We start from the raw sequence: 17,846 nt of genomic DNA on the forward strand, positions 1-17,846 counted from the left end.
ATAGCAAATTCTCAAATTTTCTGTAAGATCTTGGTGCAAAATGGTCCATTGTCTATTGTTAGTGGTGTAGCGATAAATGAAGATCTGCTCACAAAGTGGTAACTTTCAAATCAAGAAGTTTTATTATGGTCAAAACAGTGAATTTGCATGACCAAGTTGACCCTGATTTGAAATCTATGATGGGAATTTTTTCCTCCTCACTCAAAACTTCCTATTCCACATCTTCCAATTGAAATATAAATGTGAACGAACTTTTATGCTCAGCTCAAAAATATTTCATTGAAATATTGAAATTGTGCTTAGTCAAGGAAGTGGAACCCTGTGAGTAAAATGATTGCTTACATTTCACAGAAATCTTGCTTGGCGGGGTTTATATTTGGGGAAATCCTCAACTGTGCTTTCCTCAGAAAATTAACTGGGAAGACACTGTAACTAAAGTTGAAAACAAACTGCTGCACCTGCAAGACATCCCAAAGAACTGTGAGTTAACTTCTAGAGAACTACCATCATACATCAGACTGTTTAATGCGTCACTGTTATTTCTCAATAATACTTATCTTTTTTCAGGTCCTCGTTGTTCTTCAGCTTGTCCTTCAGACGGATGCTGGGGAGAAACAAATCAGGACTGCCAAACATGTGAGTGTCACTGCATATTGGCCTGTTTTTTTGGGTTTGATGAAAAAAAAAAAAGTGCTTAGAATCATGTGCCAGAATGCTCTAATTTATGCAGTATATTACATAATCATAATTTTGTTGTCAATGTTATTAGTCATTTGTTATTAGTTAATGGGCATTTTTGGTGCTTTATGGCAAAACTGATATCTGTTTTGACTACTGTGTTAATTTTTTTGACGGTATTAAATCTAGTTTAGACGAGAGAAAATTTCTGATCCGTTCAATGCCACATCTCCTATCAGGGATTAAATAGAGGCAATTTGACCACATTAATTATTTAATTATTTGTGTTTTGTCGTGAAACGTAATGAAATTCCTCTTTTGAGACAATTACATGTACATCTTTCTCTACAGTGACCTTTGTGCGTTGCTCATCTGGCTGTTGGCGCTGTAAGGGTCCAAAACCCAACGATTGCTGTCATGTGCAGTGTGCTGCTGGGTGCACAGGGCCAAAAGACACAGACTGTCTGGTAAAAATATCATAATTATTGCATTATATAATTCACATGTAATTGAAATGAAATAATATCTGTTTTGTTCCATTTTGTTATTGCATCTTTAGGCCTGTCGTCACTTCAATGACAGTGGGACATGTAAAGACAACTGCCCCCCACCCAGTATCTACGACCCCAACACCTTTCAGTCCAAACCCAACAAGGACAAAAAGTTCAACTTTGGAGCCACGTGTGTTAAACAGTGTCCCCGTATGTCAAACTTTTAATTTACTAACAAAATATTGCGCTTTATGTCCACAGGCCTTGATTTTTTTTTCTCTGTGCGTGTATGATATATGTTGTACGTTCTACGTCTTTAGATAACTATTTGGCAATGGAAGTGGCATGTACAATGGTCTGTCCCAAAGCGAACAAGGAAGTCATTATTGTTGAGCCAGATGGTAAAGAAACACAGAAATGTGAAAAGTGTGAAGGAGAGTGTCCAAAAGGTATGTGCATATGCTTCTACTTGATGGTTCAAGCTGCAGTTTAAAGTGTCATTGAGTTCCAAAATGTTTGAAAAGGCATTTCATAACAGTTAATGTGTATATATAGATCTTTGCATATACTCTATATGTTAGCATAATTTCTCCTATTTTTATCTCATTATATTAATTTACATATGTGATGTCTGTTAGTGTGCTATGGACTAGGAATGGGAAACCTTCAAGGGGTGTCAGTGGTGGATGCCACCAACATTGGCATGTTTGTTGGCTGTGACAAAATCTACGGCAGTTTGGCTTTTCTCTCAGACTCCTTCAAAGTGTAAGCAAGGATAGTTGTTCACCTAAAAATTCCAATACTGGTTCTCATGTTGCCTGTCTTCTTGCTTCTGTGGAACACAAAAGGAAGATATTAAGAACATTTAGCTACACAAAAAGTATTATAAAAGTGATTTGCATGACACATGAACTATATTCATACGATAAATTTGTGTTAGAAACAGACTGAAATTTAAGAGTTTTCCCCTCTGCTTTAGCTCTCAAACTGTTGTTCAATTTTAGTAATTTTTTATTCCATAAGGAAATGTGCAATAACTTCTCTGGAAGCATTTACAGAATAAATTGCATAAAACTCACGTGACTTTGCCTCAAGAGATCACGCGATTGAGTAACTGGCCTAAACAGCAGATCAGTCCCATTGCACACCATCTATTGTTGTCATCCTGAAATGCCTGAACCAAAGTGATCAAAATGATTTGGTAAAATTATGTCCCAGAACTGTCTCTCATGACTGTCACAAAATCAGACATTTGCCTCTGAAGGCAAGATAACATAACAGCATTTGTTATTGCGTTTTGTCTGCTCTGCTCTGAGGTGCAAGTATTGTTTAAAAGTCATAGGCTTACCTGGTTGCAAGATCTTTTTTTATTATTTCATTATTCATGATTTGTGCCAGATTCCCAGAAGTGAAGATTTTGTTCTCTTAAACACATCGGATGGTAACAGTGCTTTATATTTGCAAATGTTTGATGCAATATTCTTTTTTTTTTATTTTACCTTTTGTGTTTCACAGAAGAAATAAAGTCATATGGGTTTGCAATGACATGGGGGTGAATAACTAGCTGACTTTAAATCATTTCTTCTAATCTAAATATTTCTGTCCATGACTGTGGTATTGTTACACCTATTGTTACACTTATTGTATTAAAATCTCTTGTGTTGTTAATACAGAAATGCAGCTACCAATTCATCTGGACTGCAGTTGAGTGACCTGGAAATGTTAAAGACAATAGAAGAAATCACAGGTGAAGATCACAGTTCATATGGACTCACATCATAAAGATTATAAAGGAAATACAAGTCTATACCATAGGTCTAATGTCTGAGCTAAAATCTACATAACAACGCTACTAGTTGTACCAGTCAATCATTAAATGAAATTTAATATTATTATGCAATAACATTATATTTGTATTTTAGGATATCTGTACATAGATGCATGGCCAGATTATTTGCTTGATCTGAATGTTTTTGAGAACTTGAAGGTGATCAGAGGAAGAATGCTTTACAAGTAAGTATATGTTTGTCTGTTTTTGGTTCTTACTTGAAATGTATCTCTTCTTTTGCTTTTTGTTCCTTATTTGCTGTTTCCTAATTCTGTCTTTAAAAACATGTGATTTGCTAGACTATTTACCCACTTTTCTTGTTTGTCTAATGTCTAGTTAGAATTATCAAACCTGCAGTTTCCTGGTAGTTGTAAATGTTAATGATTATCCTGTACACCTGCCTCATGTTATATCAGTTTTCTTTCCTTTCATTCCTTCAAGTCAATTCTATGGAAGCCTGTCTCCGCCACTGAATAAAATGTAATAAAAAAAAAAAAAAGGTTATTGCGACTTTTTATCTCACAATTCTTATTTTTTTTCACAGAATTGCATGATATAAACTCACAACTGTGAGTTATAAAGTCAGAATTACGATTTATAAAGTCACAATCGCAATTTTGACTTTTTTCTCGCAATTCTGAGATTTCTGAGATTCTCAGAATTGCGTGATATAATCTCGCAATTGTGAGTTAAAGTCTAATTTTGAGGGGGGGGTGGACTGATATGTTCTCAGAACTGAGAGTTTATATCTCACAGTTATGACTTTATTTCTCAGAATTGCGAGTTTATATCTCACAATTATGACTTACTAACTCGCAATTGCGAGTTTGTATCACACAATTATGAGAAAAAAAGTCAGAATTGTGAGATAAATTGTCGCAATTACCTTTTTTATTTTTTATTTAGTGGCGGAAACGGGCTTCCATACAATTCTAACCACACAGACTGAGAAAGGAATGTAAGTAGTTAATTTATGAAAGTGTTGGTCATATGTCACACTGTAGAACTGACAAAAATTGACACACACGAATGGGGCTATGATAGATTAGTAGCTTTACCACCTGAAACCCACCGAGAACAATTCAGCATTATAGTAAGGACATTTGCACAAGCAAACTTGTCAGTTTTTCTGCTTAAATGTATAAATCTAGTAATCTACTTAGTGATCTACAACCCGAATTCTGGAAATGTTGGGACGTTTTTTAAATTTTAATAAAATGAAAACTAAAAGACTTTTAAATAACATGAGCCAATATTTTATTCACAATAGAACATAGAGAACATAACAAATGTTTATACTGAGAAATTTTACACTTATATCCACTAAATGAGCTCATTTCAAATTTGATGCCTGCTACAGGTCTCAAAAAAGTTGACACGGGGGCAACAAAGGGCTAAAAAAGCAAGAAATTTTGAAAAGATTCAGCTGGGAGAACATCTAGCAACTAATTAAGTTAATTGACATCAGGTCTGTAACATAATTAGCTATAAAAGGGATGTCTTAGAGAGGCAGAGACTCTCAGAAGTAAAGATGGGCAGAGGCTCTCCAATTTGTGAAAGAGTGTGTAAAAAGACACTTTAAAAACAATACTTTAAAAACAACGTTCCTCAACGACAAATTGCAAAGGCTTTGCAAATCTCATCATCTACAGTGCATAACATCATCAAAAGATTCAGACAAACTGGAGAAATCTCTTTGTGTAAGGCACAAGGCCGAAGACCTTTGTTGGATGCCGTGGTCTTCGGGCCCTCAGACGACACTGCATCACTCATCGGCATTATTCTGTCATTGACATTACTAAATGGGCCCAGGAATACTTCCAGAAACCACTGTCAGTAAACACAATCCGCCATGCCATCTGCAGATGCCAACTAAAGCTCTATCATGCAAAAAGGAAGCCATATGTGAACATGGTCCAGAAGCGCTGTCGTGTCCTGTGGGCCAAGGCTCTTTTAAAATGGGCTGTTTCAAAGCGGAAAAATGTTCTATGGTCAGACGAGTCCAAATTTGACATTCTTGTTGGAAATCACGGACGCCGTATCCTCCGGGCTAAAGAGGAGGGAGACCTTCCAGCGTGTTATCAGCGTTCAGTTCAAAAGCCAGCATCTCTGATGGTATGGGGGTGCATAAGTGCATACGGTATGGGCAGCTTACATGTTTTGGAAGGCACTATGAATGCTGAAAGGTATATAAAGGTTTTAGAGCAACATATGCTCCCCTCCAGACGACGTGTATTTCAGCAGGACAATGCAAAACTACATACTGCAGCTATTACAACAGCATGGCTTCGTAGTAGAAGAGTCCGGGTGCTGAATTGGCCTGCCTGCAGTCCAGATCTTTCACCTATAGAGAACATTTGGGGCATCATTAAACGAAAAATATGTCAAAGACGACCACGAACTCTTCAGCAGCTGGAAACTTATATCAGGAATCAAATTTGAAATGAGGTCATTTTGTGCATAAAATTTTAAAATTTCTCAGTATAAACATTTGTTATGTTCTCTATGTTCTATTGTGAATAAAATATTGGCTCATGTGATTTGAAAGTCTTTTAGTTTTCATTTTATTCAAATAAAAAAAAAAAACGCCCCAACATTTCCGGAATTCGGGATATAGTCAATGTATTTAAATCATTGTTCTCTCTCTGCAGGGGTGTTTTCTCTTTGGGAGTTCAGTCTTTGCAGATCAAGTCTCTCGGGTTGCGTTCCTTGCGCAGTGTCAGTGGCGGCATAGTACTGATTCATAATAACTCCAGACTGTGCTACACCTCCTCTCTGCCCTGGAACTCACTGCTCCACCCCACACAGGGACCCAACCTCATCAGCAACAACAACCAAGACCAGCAAACATGTAGTAAGAACCCATTCTTATGTTTGTCTGACTGGAGCGATGCATGCTGTACAATACAGTCATTTTAAATACAGTCATGAATACTGTGCATCTTTAAGCATGGCACAAAGAAGGGTGACTATAAGCAAATCATGGCATTGAGTACCTTGTCCTTCTTTCTAAACATTTACAACATAATTAAAATATTATGTATGCAAATGTCCATTAAAAAACAGCATTTTAAGCCTATAAAGCCTACTTTATCATATTTGATATGCACATTTCTAAGGGCTCTGAATTAACTATTATCACTGAAAAACATGTTGTACTCAGTCTTCTACATGCCTTCTGTCACCTTTTGGTACAATTGTGAAAACGCCATTTTCAGGTTGTGTTTTTTTCCAGTATTTCTTTTTGCTGTGAATTTTTTTTTTTTAATTAAACATTAGAATAGCTTTTATATTGTTATGAATATTTTAAAATGAACACTTACTGGGCTGAAGCAGCTAAGGTTTACTTGATATCCATACACCATTTTTAGATAAAAATGTGAGTATCAAATATGATACATCAGGCTTTTGAGGATGTCCATCTCGCAAATATCATCTTGCTAAAATATATTATTGTGAGATATAGAGTTCTAAAGATTATAAAGATAAAAAACGTTATAAAGATCTCAGTGGTTAACATTGTTAGCTATTAATTTAATATTATTTGGCTATATGCATATCAGGAACTAAACCAAATGGTTAGTTTAGGCCTCTGAATAAAATTGAGGGTTTTTTTCTGTATAATTTTTCCTGTATCATTCTGTGTAAGGCTTCAGAGCCTGATATATCAAATAAGATAATCAAAAAAAAAAAGCTAACTTGATTGTCTGATACTTGATTTCAAACATTATTATACCAAACGAATCAAAATATTTCAATACTAAAATGTATTTGAAATATGTTTATTTCATGCTCATTCATCAAGTATACTACAAATACATTTAAATATTTATGTACTTAATAAAAAAAAGTCTGCAATTGTACTTTTGGTAACTACACTTTAAATATCTTACATTTAAAGACTAATATTAATCAAAGATCATACAATCCTAACCAGTAGTGATATTAAAACACATTTTAGGCTTAATATTAAAAATGTGCATTGTGCACAAATAGTACCCCAAATAAAGTTTAATTACAAGATCTCACAGAAGTGAGTACACCCCTCACATTTTTGTAAATATTTTATTATATCTTTTCATGTGACAACACTGAAGAAATGACACTTTGCTACAATGTAAAGTAGTGAGTGTACAGCTTGTATAACAGTGTACATTTGCTGTCCCCTCAAAATAATTAATGTCTAAACCGCTGGCCACAAAAGTGAGGACACCCCTAAGTGAAAATGTCCAAATTGGGCCCAAAGTGTCAATATTTTGCGTGGCCACCATTATTTTCCAGCACTGCCTTAACCCTCTTGGGCATGGAGTTCACCAGAGCTTCACAGGTTGCCACTGGAGTCCTCTTCCACTCCTCCATGACGACATCATGGAGCTGGTGGATGTTAGAGACCTTGCGCTCCTCCACCTTCCGTTTTAGGATGCCTCACAGATGCTCAATAGGGTTTAGGTCTGAAGACATGCTTGGCCAGTCCATCAACTTTAACCTCAGCTTCTTTAGCAAGGCAGTGGTCATCTTGGAGGTGTGTTTGGGGTCGTTATCATGTTGGAATACTGCCCTGCGGCCCAGTCTCCGGAGGGAGGGGATCATGCTCTGCTTCAGTGTTTCACAGTACATGTGAACATTCATGTTTCCTCAATTCCTCAAACTGTAGCTCTCCAGTGCCGGCAGCACTCATGCAGCCCCAGACCATGACACTCCCACCACCATGCTTGACTGTAGGCAAGACACACTTGTCTTTGTACTCCTCACCTGGTTGCCGCCACACACACTTGACACCATCTGAACCAAATAAGTTTATCTTGGTCTCATCAGACCACTGGACATGGTTCCAGTAATCCATGTCCTTGGTCTGCTTGTCTTCAGCAAACTGTTTGTGGGCTTTCTTGTTCATCATCTTTAGAAGAGGCTTCCTTCTGGGACGACAGCCATGCAGACCAATTTGATGCAGTGTGCGGCGTATGGTCTGTGCGCTGACAGGCTGACCTCCCACCCCTTCAACCTCTGCAGCAATGCTGGCAGCACTCATACTAGAGGTCTGCGCGGGACTGTTTTTTAAGTCCCGCTCCCACCCGCTCCCGCGAGGTTATATCCCGCACCCACCCGCACCCACCCGCTCCCGCGATATATTTACTCTTTGTTCACCCGCTGTCCGCTTTGATTAATTTTCTTCCCGACCTGACCGTTCCCGCTAAATTTAGATCTCGTTTCCAGAATCACACATTTAAATTTCCTCTACTGAAAGAAAGACAGATAGGCTAACAAATAAAAGTGTAGTCTGCGCAAAATTGTATTTGTTATTTTATTCGTCTTGTCAAGAGTCTTTTAAGACACAAAATTCGTTTAACATTTTGCTGCCAACACAGTAGGGAAAAAAAGTGTCACAGAGAAAATAAAAATGTACAAAAATCGTATTCCTTATTTTTATTCGTCTTGTCAGGATACTATTCGTTTAACCTTTACAACACAATAGGAACAAGTGTCGCAGAGGGAAACAAAATGTAGGTTGTACAAAAATGGCCTATTATAATTTTATTCGTCTTGTCAAAATACTAAATTCGTTTAACATCTTTCTGTAAACACAGTAGCCTAGGAAAAGTGTCGCGGAAGAAAAATAAATAAATAAATAAATTCGACATCTGTCATTTAAAATGATAGGCTATGCAAAATATAAACAAAACCGAGTTGAGCATTCTTCAAGGACAGCGCATCCACACTTTGCTCCATCTTTATTCCGCTCTGTCACTCATCGACAACCTGCCTGTTCTGTCTGTGGGCCGTGTATTCACCACTGGTAGGCTAGCCTGCTCTGAGCATCGTTATGCACATGCTGCGCACAGACACTCGCAAATAAAAGCACTGGTTCATGCGTGCAGCACGTGCATAACAGTCGAGTGCAGGCTGTACCGGTGCTTGAATAAAGTACAGATATGCTGTTCTGAAAAGAAGTCGGGAACAGGATATTGTTAGACCGCCCGCTCCCATTCAAACTGCACCAGAGTTACCGACCACAACCGCGTTTTATTCGGGAATTTAATCCCGCGTCGCAAGAAATCTTGTCGGGGGACAGCCGCGGGAATGCAGACCTCTAACTCATACGTCTATTTCCCAAATACAACCTCTGGATATGACGCTGAGCACGTGCACTCAACTTCTTTGGTCAACCATGGTGAGGCCTGTTCTGAGTGGAACCTGTCCTGTTAAACCGCTGTATGGTCTTGGCCACCGTGCTGCAGCTCAGTTTCAGGGTCTTGGCAATCTTCTTATAGCCTACACCATCTTTATGTAGAGCAACAATTCTTTTTTTCAGATCCTCAGAGAGTTCTTTGCCATGAGGTGCCATGTTGAACTTCCAGTGACCAGTATGAGAGAGTGAGAGTGATAACACCAAATTTAACACACCTGCTCCCCATTCACACCTGAGACCTTGTAACACTAATGAGTCACATGACACCGGGGAGAGAAAATGGCTAATTGGGCCCAATTTGGACATTTTCACTTAAGGGTGTACTCACTTTTGTGGCCAGCGGTTTAGACATTAATGGCTGTGTGTTGAGTTATTTTGAGGGGACAGCACATTTACACTGTTACACAAGCTGTACACTCACTACTTTACATTGTAGCAAAGTGTCATTTCTTCAGTGTTGTCACATGAAAAGATATAATAAAATATTTACAAAAATGTGAGGGGTGTACTCACTTCTGTGAGATACTGTATCATTTTTATATCAGTAAGTCTCAAGCGTTATATAAGTAAATATGTTAATAGATTTGAACTACTGTATACCTAGTATGAAATTAATTTATTTTAAATATATTACTTTTTACTAGGGTATGCATTGTCTGAATTTATTTTTCAACTTATGTTAAAAAATGTGTTTGTTCCAACTTTTTAATTTCTCATAATGAGTAATATTCTCATAATGTAATATTCCATTACATGCTTCACTATGGAATCAAACACAGGACATTCTTCTCTCTCTGTGTAGTTTCAGAGGGGAGAGTATGTGACCCCCTGTGTGCAGATGCAGTCTGCTGGGGGCCGGGACCCAGTCAGTGTGTGTCATGTGTGAATTACAGACGTGGGACGGAGTGCGTGCAGCAGTGTAATGTCCTACAGGGGTGAGTAATGTGTGAATAAGCAGATTTTTTCATTTTCTTTTCTTAATTTTTTTTTGTGCTTTGTTATGTTTACTTTCTAAAATACACATAGGAATCATATAGATTATTAGAACGTTGAATATTATGAACAGGGCTTTCAGTTTCAGACTTGTAAATACAGTATCAATAACTGCTAATGGCATACAATAGAATGTAGATTCATATGCTGTTGTGTTTTTTAAACTTTTACTGTTTTTCTGTACTTCAAATGCATTTCCCACAGGTCAGTGCGGGAGTTTGAGGACGGATTAAACTGTGTCCCTTGCCATCCAGAGTGTAAACCAGTCAATGACTCTGCCTCCTGTACAGGCCCAGTAAGATGTTAATGCAGAAACGAATATATTACCCTAACCCTACCTCTAAACCTACCCCTCACACAAAACTTTATGCATTTTTAGATGTTTAGAAAACATTTTGTATGAATTATAAGATTGTTTCCTCATGGGGACCCCAAAAAATGTCCCCACAAGGTCAAAAATTTCTGGTATTACTGTCATTGTGGGGACATTTGGTCCCCATAGTTTAGGTAGGCAATACCAGATAGACACACACACATTCAAACACCACATATAATTTTTTATATTTTTTACTAGTGGGTGGTAGGACACTACAGTTAATTTATGTAAGTGAGGAAAATAAAGTAAACTGTGACATATTATACCCAAAAATTCTTCAAACAGTGGACTACCAGTAAAATTTATAAAAATTAAAAGTTTTTCTTTAATTGCTAATGCGACCTTTTTACACCACAGACTGAACAAAATGTAACATTGCTTGATAATTGGTTGACCTAAATTGATATTATCTAATTGTGTACTTAAATTTAACAGCTGACAGCTGGCAGCTATTCAACCTGATTCATTACATACCTCTTTTTTACATCTTAACAATCTTATATTAATTAAGGTTTAAATTGTGTTTCTTTTGCAGGGTCCAGAACACTGTAAGGAGTGTTTACACTTTCAAGATGGAGACGTGTGTGTCGAGCGCTGTCCCAGTGGAGTGAAAGAGGACCAGCACACTGTGTGGAAGTACTTCAATGCTACAGGTCACTGTCTGCCCTGTGAGACCAACTGCACCGTCTCGTGAGTCCCTCTCTGAGCCCATGGACCGTGATCCCACCTTTTTATATCAGCTTATGTACAACAGTTTAAGATTTGATATTAATTTTCTATTTTGTGTTTACTGTCAGGTGTCCACTGGATGACAGAGGGTGCCCCATCCAAAAGAAAACTGGGTAAGACTTTATCAAAAGTGTGTATTTATAATAATTACATGCATTAGTAGTGTCTACATCACTTTTAATTCTGCTCACGGTTTGAACAAACCTCTAATCTCAAGTATTAATCTGCATAATTCTTAAAAGAGTTAACTAGTACCTCCTTTTTTTTTTTGTTCTGGTGGACAATAAAACAAGGCAGAAAAAATGTATTTACTTTGAAGGAGGGACCTGAGAAATATTTAGAGACCTGAATATCATAGGTTGTGTTTACACATGATTTTAGGGTTTTGTGACATTCAGGATGGATTTTTAGCCTTGACTATCACCCACAACCCTAGCAACAATATAGAAATACAACCCCCTGAAACATTTTAGACTTGTTGTCATGTGTTTTGCACAGGCAAACACCATTCAAATTTAGAAAATGTAAAAGTCTAGTTAGTAATCATATCTACAGTATAGCTTTAGCTATAGACTGCACAGTCTTGCTTAAATACCTAATTGTTTGTTGCAAAACCCTGCAGGCCTGGGACAACAGTCGCAATCACAGTTGTTGGAGTGTTTCTTTTTCTCATTTTGCTGGCGCTGCTGGTGTTTTACCTGCGACGACAGAAACACCACAAAAGGAAAGAAACCATGAGGAGAATTCTACAAGAGCATGAGGTCAGAACTCTGCAGTGTTTCATTTGCATGTAGATGCTTTTAAATCCTCATTTTATAACTAAGAAAACATACTTTACCTTTCGTAACTCAAACTCAGTACAAAAGAGCATTAATTGAAACTAAGCGGCAAAAATCACTTATTCTCAACTTGTCCAACTTTCTTTTGTCAGCTAGATCATTGCATTAGGATTTGTCTGCCATCATTTACACAGCAAAGGGCCTATTCTATGTTTAGAAACACAGCTGATTTTGAGTTTGACGTCAGCATGTTGCAAGCTATTAACTCAGACCTCTAATAAGCATATCCATAGCACATGCAAATACTGTGTAAAATTGTTCATAAATTGTCATTTACACGGTACAAAATATTTACTTGAAGTCCCCCTGATAAGTTGGTAATGAATCATTTACATTTTTTCTGTTTTCATCATATTTGGTGGATATTTTCACTGAGCTCGTCACAGTGCATTATGGGATTTCCTTTTCAGCAAAAGGATGGAAATGGCCAAATAAGGCATCTTCGAAGGCAGCAGAATTATGCTTCTTACCTTTTACCTTTTGCAAAATGCCTATGAATCGATAAAAGCCTGCAGGCAGCTGACTAGGTTGTGGAGTCTAAGAACTACCAATAAGAGTAAAATGTGGAACGGTCTGTCAAACATTGCAGTTTTCCTGGCCCTATTAAATGTAGTGAATATTGGTTGGTTATTTCTTCTGTTTATGCAGTCTGTTTGATTTGACTGCCTCACATGTTGAGTATCATAGTCTTAAGGCATCTTATTTTTTTCCTGAAGCTGGTGGAGCCCCTGACCCCGAGTGGAGCGATGCCAAACCAGGCTCAGATGCGTATTCTCAAGGAGACAGAGCTGAAGAAACTCAGAGTGCTGGGTTCTGGAGCCTTTGGCACGGTCTATAAGGTCAGCTATCTGTTACCATTCCTCAACATCTCAATATTAATTGTTCAGCTGGCACTCATAGCCCTGGAAATATGTGACCAGCATACTGCTATCTTAGCTCATAAACACTTTTTATCCAGTCTCCTGAGCAAAGAATACAATTTGACTAATGCCTCTGGAGCTGCTGGAAAATGACTGGCTGATGGCACCACAAAAACTCATAGCCTCAACCCTAGTGCCTATATGAAGTCAGCAGACGAGGAAAATATTAATACTTTTATTCCAAGTTTTTCTGTCTAAAAACTGGCAAAGTATAATGTTTTTGAGTGGCATAGTCACGACCTCTATTAGCCGTACACAGAGGAATTTAAACATTCAACCTCAAATTTTATTTATTTACATCAGTGGTTTCCCAAATGTTTTTGTCAGCTGAACCCCTTAGATGTATCCCCTGAGATTTTATGTTAATATTTCAGTAATTTAAAGCTGCAGTCCATAAGTTTTGCCTCTTTGTCACCATCTCTGTTTGAAACCTGCAATTGCAGTTATTTGCGAAATTGTTTTCTTTACGTGGGTTGTGCACCAGCATAGCTCCTCAGCGCAGATGAATCTAATGTTTTGATGTGTGACTGTCAGTCTCCTCACTGGTGTGGATCGTACATATCTATGGTGTGGAGACTGTCTTTCGGAATCACAGATACTATGGGCTGTGATTCAGGGCTCACAAAATCGCTAGCCCGACATCCCGGGGCTATTGCGTTTTCCAGTCGGGGAACCAAAATGTATCACTGCCCTGCCCGACAGGCTAACTTAAATACAGGGCTCCGGCGGTTACTTAAAAACTCTCAATTTACTTGTAAAAAATTTAAGGCCATGAAAAGTTTTAAATGTATGTTAAATGGTGTAAGAAAAGTTTTAATTATAATTTCAAGAGGTCTTACAGTTGGGGACGGAAAGACAAGAACCGCGATATGGCTGGATTAAACTGGCTGTCTGTCATTGAAGTCAAAACGCGAAGCAGATGTCTTTATGTGAATGTGTCTCTGAAGGGAACCGTCAGAAATGCATTTTCATTTCATCTTGCCCATAAAATGCCCGATAAAGCAGCGTATATGAGAGTGGTGCTGCTTTGTGTACAGCCGTTACCGGAGAAGCCGCTATATTTGCTCCTAAAGCGCCACCTCGTGACAGAGAGTGATTTTGCATTTCCAGTGTGCTTATCTTATGAATGCCACCTGCAGCATTCTCACTTGCGATATAGCCTATACTAGCCGGGACAACTTCTTTATGTTTACAAGACATGACGTAATGATGCGGCGGCATGCTCGAATTTCCTGCGAAAACCTACCAGTACCACTCAAATTAGAAAACATTTTTATAAGCTTACCATTGTGAATCAAGCTTAGGTAAGGCGATAGTTTTGAACACTGGCTGGTTATGTACTTGCTCAAAAGTAGATTTTTAACCAAAAAAAATAAGTTACGGACTGCAGCTTTAACAACACATTTGCATGTTCATAGTCCTTTGATGTTGGATAATGGTCACATGACATGCAAGTAGCTAAATAAAATGTTAAATCTTTTTTAGTAAGGGTTTTAATTTGACTTTGTTAGTGGACTTTAATGTGGAATCAAACATCTTTTAGTTGTGATAGTGTCCCAGTCCATATTACTTTCACACACATTTGATTGGATAATATGATATTATTTTTATATAATATATACAATTTAAAAATATTATATATTCAAATAAAATAATATTATAGTTTTGTATTATTATAATGTATTATTATTATTATTATTAATATTATTAATATAACTCTAATGAAGACAAGTATATTTCTGTTTAAAATTGCTACTTTAAAGTACTTTAAAATAAAACATGAATATTTATTAATAGTCATTATAATAATTTTATTATTATTTGCTGGGATTCAAGCCACTCTGAGACACTAAAAACACTAGATTGTAAGCTTCTCGTGTGTCTCGTGTGTAACGAACATTACTTGCTTCACTCTGAAATGTGCAGTGCATCAGACTGTACATTATTTAAATTGTTGCCTTTGATTTGATAATAATCGCACTAAGCTATATCTGAATTTATTTGTTTTCATTTTACATTTGTTATAATTAATTATTAGCTTCTCATCAACTTAACAAACGCCCAGCAGCTCTCTTTGTGCACCCCTGTCTGGGAAACCTTGCTCTACATGAGCATTCTTAATGTAGTTTAACCTCATTCATGCAGAGTTTCTCTCATTTCACCAGGGTATCTGGGCTCCTGATGGAGAGAATGTCAAGATCCCAGTGGCCATCAAAGTTTTGCGTGAGAACACCTCGCCCAAAGCCAACAAAGAAATCTTGGATGTAAATGTTCCTTACATTCCTATATTTTACTGTAATATTAATTTCCTTTCCTTTTTTTTCATCTGTTACAAAGATTAAGAGGACTCTTCTTAGTGTGTTTATTTCATATGAGGATATGTGTGACTTTTTCTGTATATGTGCATCAGACTATAGAATACTTAAAGAGACTTGGATGTGCATCTCTCCACAGGAGGCATATGTGATGGCGGGTGTAGCGAGCCCATATGTTTGCCGTTTGTTGGGTATCTGTCTGACATCAACAGTTCAGCTGGTTACTCAGCTCATGCCGTACGGGTGCTTATTGGACTATGTCAAAGAGAACAAAGACCGCATCGGCTCTCAGTACCTTCTCAACTGGTGTGTACAGATTGCTAAGGTAAGAATGTCACCTCCGCTGATGGCGGCAGACTATACTTATTTAATTCGCAGACTTTTGCAATTTAATACACACAGTAAGCCACATCATGATTTCAGTTTTAGATGGATTGACAGATGCTTTGCCAAAAAAATGACAAAATACAACATACAGATCGTTTTTTTTTGAGAAGTGTAAAAATATTTTAGGATTCAATATGAAAGACTGTGATGCCATAGTCTAGGTAATTCATTGGAAACACTGCAGTTACTCATATTCATTTTCAGACTCTTCTCAGCTACATGTCCATTTTGTGCTTATGTTCTCATTTCTGTTTCTTTGTGTACACAGGGAATGAGTTACCTTGAAGATGTCAGGCTGGTTCACAGAGACCTTGCAGCCAGGAATGTTCTGGTCAAAAACCCAAACCATGTGAAGATCACAGACTTTGGGCTTGCCAGACTGCTGGACATAGATGAGAAGGAGTACCACGCTGATGGGGGAAAGGTGTGTCTATATGTTGCTTTGGTTGAACTGCTGAAAGTGAATTTGGAAACAGTGTCTGGAAATCCACTATCTGTGTTTATTGAGAATATGATTATGTGTATGTGTTGAATAGGTGCCAATCAAATGGATGGCGCTTGAGTCCATATTACACCGGAAGTTTACACACCAAAGTGACGTATGGAGCTACGGTCTGTATCTGCATGGGTTTACAGCTTCTCTGCTGTAATTGATAACCCTCTGGTTTAAAATAACCTTTGAGGCTTGGCTCTTTCCATCTCAGGGGTGACTGTGTGGGAGTTGATGACCTTTGGCATGAAGCCATATGACCTCATACCAGCACGGGAAATTCCAGACCTACTGGAGAGGGGAGATAGACTCCCCCAGCCGTTCATCTGTACCGAGGATGTATACATGATCATGGTCAATTGTTAGTATTAATTTCTAACGATAATAAGTATTAGCATATACATTTGTGTGTATATTTGATTCAAAGTTGTGATTCAGAGTTTTCCTTTTACTTCTCTGTCAAATTGTCGATTACCACAAAAAAATCTTGACACGTTTTAGATTACACTTTCCCCAAAAAGTGTAAATACTGTGGCATTTTCAGGAAATTGCTGTTGAGTCTCTCAACATCATAACTTCTTCATAGTGACTTTTGTTTTTTACACACTGAGAGACAAGTCAAAATTATTTTCTGTGTTAATTGACAAGACGTCTAATTGTATATATTGTTTAATATATATTGAATATGTAGGGAAATTTTTTGACCGTATGACCCTATGCCAGGTTGGATGATCGATCCTGACAGTCGACCACGATTTAAGGAGCTGGTGGAGGATTTCACCATCATGGCACGTGATCCCCCACGTTACGTAGTCATTTTGGTGCGTGCATTTTTTATATTTTGCCTTTATGAACAATCGGAATAATGTAGGGCTGCAACTAACAACTACATTGAAAAGCAAATATATATCTGTATATAATTATAATTATTCTATTGATTATATTTTTAAAAAACTGGATATTCCACATCTTGCCCAATGATCTCCTTCAAAAAATATCCTAGTAAAAATAACCTATGCCATATTTTACTTAAAATACATTTATTTCATACGAAGTATACTTCAGATCTATTAACATTTATTGATATATCACTTATATCAATTTGGAGTATTTCTTTATCGCACAATGCACATTTCTTAAAAGTGTGCCTAAAATTAGTTTTAATATCACTATTAATAAGGACTGTATAATCTCTGATTGTATGATAATATCAGTCTTTAAATGCAAGATATTTCAAGTGTACCTGAGGTATAATTGCAATAGTTCCACTTTAGCACAATCAAATGTACTTCAGTATATCTTTAGTTCGACCTCAGCACTACTTCTGTACAACTAAAAGTGCATTAAGCACAAAATTAGTAGTTCCAATTTAGCAGACTTTAAGTATACGGTAAACCAAAAGTACAATTGTAGGGTATTTTTAATAAGCACATAGATATGTAAATGTATTTATTTTTAGTACATTTAGAAAAAATAAATGTATTTCAAATACATTTTAGTATATTTTTTCCACTAGGGTAGTGCAAACCGAGTAATAATGAGGTTTGTTGTTGATCATTTGTATTTCATAATCCTGTCCTTTTGCAGTGATGTTTTGACATAGACATGGATTG

At 37.2% G+C, this 17,846-nt stretch overlaps 1 protein-coding gene across 1 annotated transcript in view; it reads left to right on the forward strand.

Moving 5' to 3' along the window:
• erbb2 (erb-b2 receptor tyrosine kinase 2) overlaps positions 1 to 17,846 on the forward strand; it is a 41,128-nt gene that overhangs the window by 15,137 nt on the left and 8,145 nt on the right. The window contains exons 4-24 of the mRNA XM_058792960.1: positions 352 to 480; positions 568 to 636; positions 1,030 to 1,145; positions 1,238 to 1,379; positions 1,490 to 1,618; positions 1,808 to 1,934; positions 2,843 to 2,916; positions 3,092 to 3,182; positions 5,649 to 5,851; positions 9,987 to 10,119; positions 10,382 to 10,472; positions 11,089 to 11,243; positions 11,351 to 11,395; positions 11,905 to 12,043; positions 12,838 to 12,960; positions 15,207 to 15,305; positions 15,496 to 15,681; positions 16,012 to 16,167; positions 16,280 to 16,355; positions 16,448 to 16,594; positions 16,957 to 17,054. Coding sequence (XP_058648943.1) covers positions 352 to 480; positions 568 to 636; positions 1,030 to 1,145; positions 1,238 to 1,379; positions 1,490 to 1,618; positions 1,808 to 1,934; positions 2,843 to 2,916; positions 3,092 to 3,182; positions 5,649 to 5,851; positions 9,987 to 10,119; positions 10,382 to 10,472; positions 11,089 to 11,243; positions 11,351 to 11,395; positions 11,905 to 12,043; positions 12,838 to 12,960; positions 15,207 to 15,305; positions 15,496 to 15,681; positions 16,012 to 16,167; positions 16,280 to 16,355; positions 16,448 to 16,594; positions 16,957 to 17,054 — 2,528 coding nt within the window. The remainder of the gene's footprint in view (positions 1 to 351; positions 481 to 567; positions 637 to 1,029; positions 1,146 to 1,237; positions 1,380 to 1,489; positions 1,619 to 1,807; positions 1,935 to 2,842; positions 2,917 to 3,091; positions 3,183 to 5,648; positions 5,852 to 9,986; positions 10,120 to 10,381; positions 10,473 to 11,088; positions 11,244 to 11,350; positions 11,396 to 11,904; positions 12,044 to 12,837; positions 12,961 to 15,206; positions 15,306 to 15,495; positions 15,682 to 16,011; positions 16,168 to 16,279; positions 16,356 to 16,447; positions 16,595 to 16,956; positions 17,055 to 17,846) is intronic.

Source organism: Onychostoma macrolepis, chromosome 12 (assembly GCF_012432095.1).
Source record: "Onychostoma macrolepis isolate SWU-2019 chromosome 12, ASM1243209v1, whole genome shotgun sequence".
Classification (NCBI taxonomy): domain Eukaryota; kingdom Metazoa; phylum Chordata; class Actinopteri; order Cypriniformes; family Cyprinidae; genus Onychostoma; species Onychostoma macrolepis.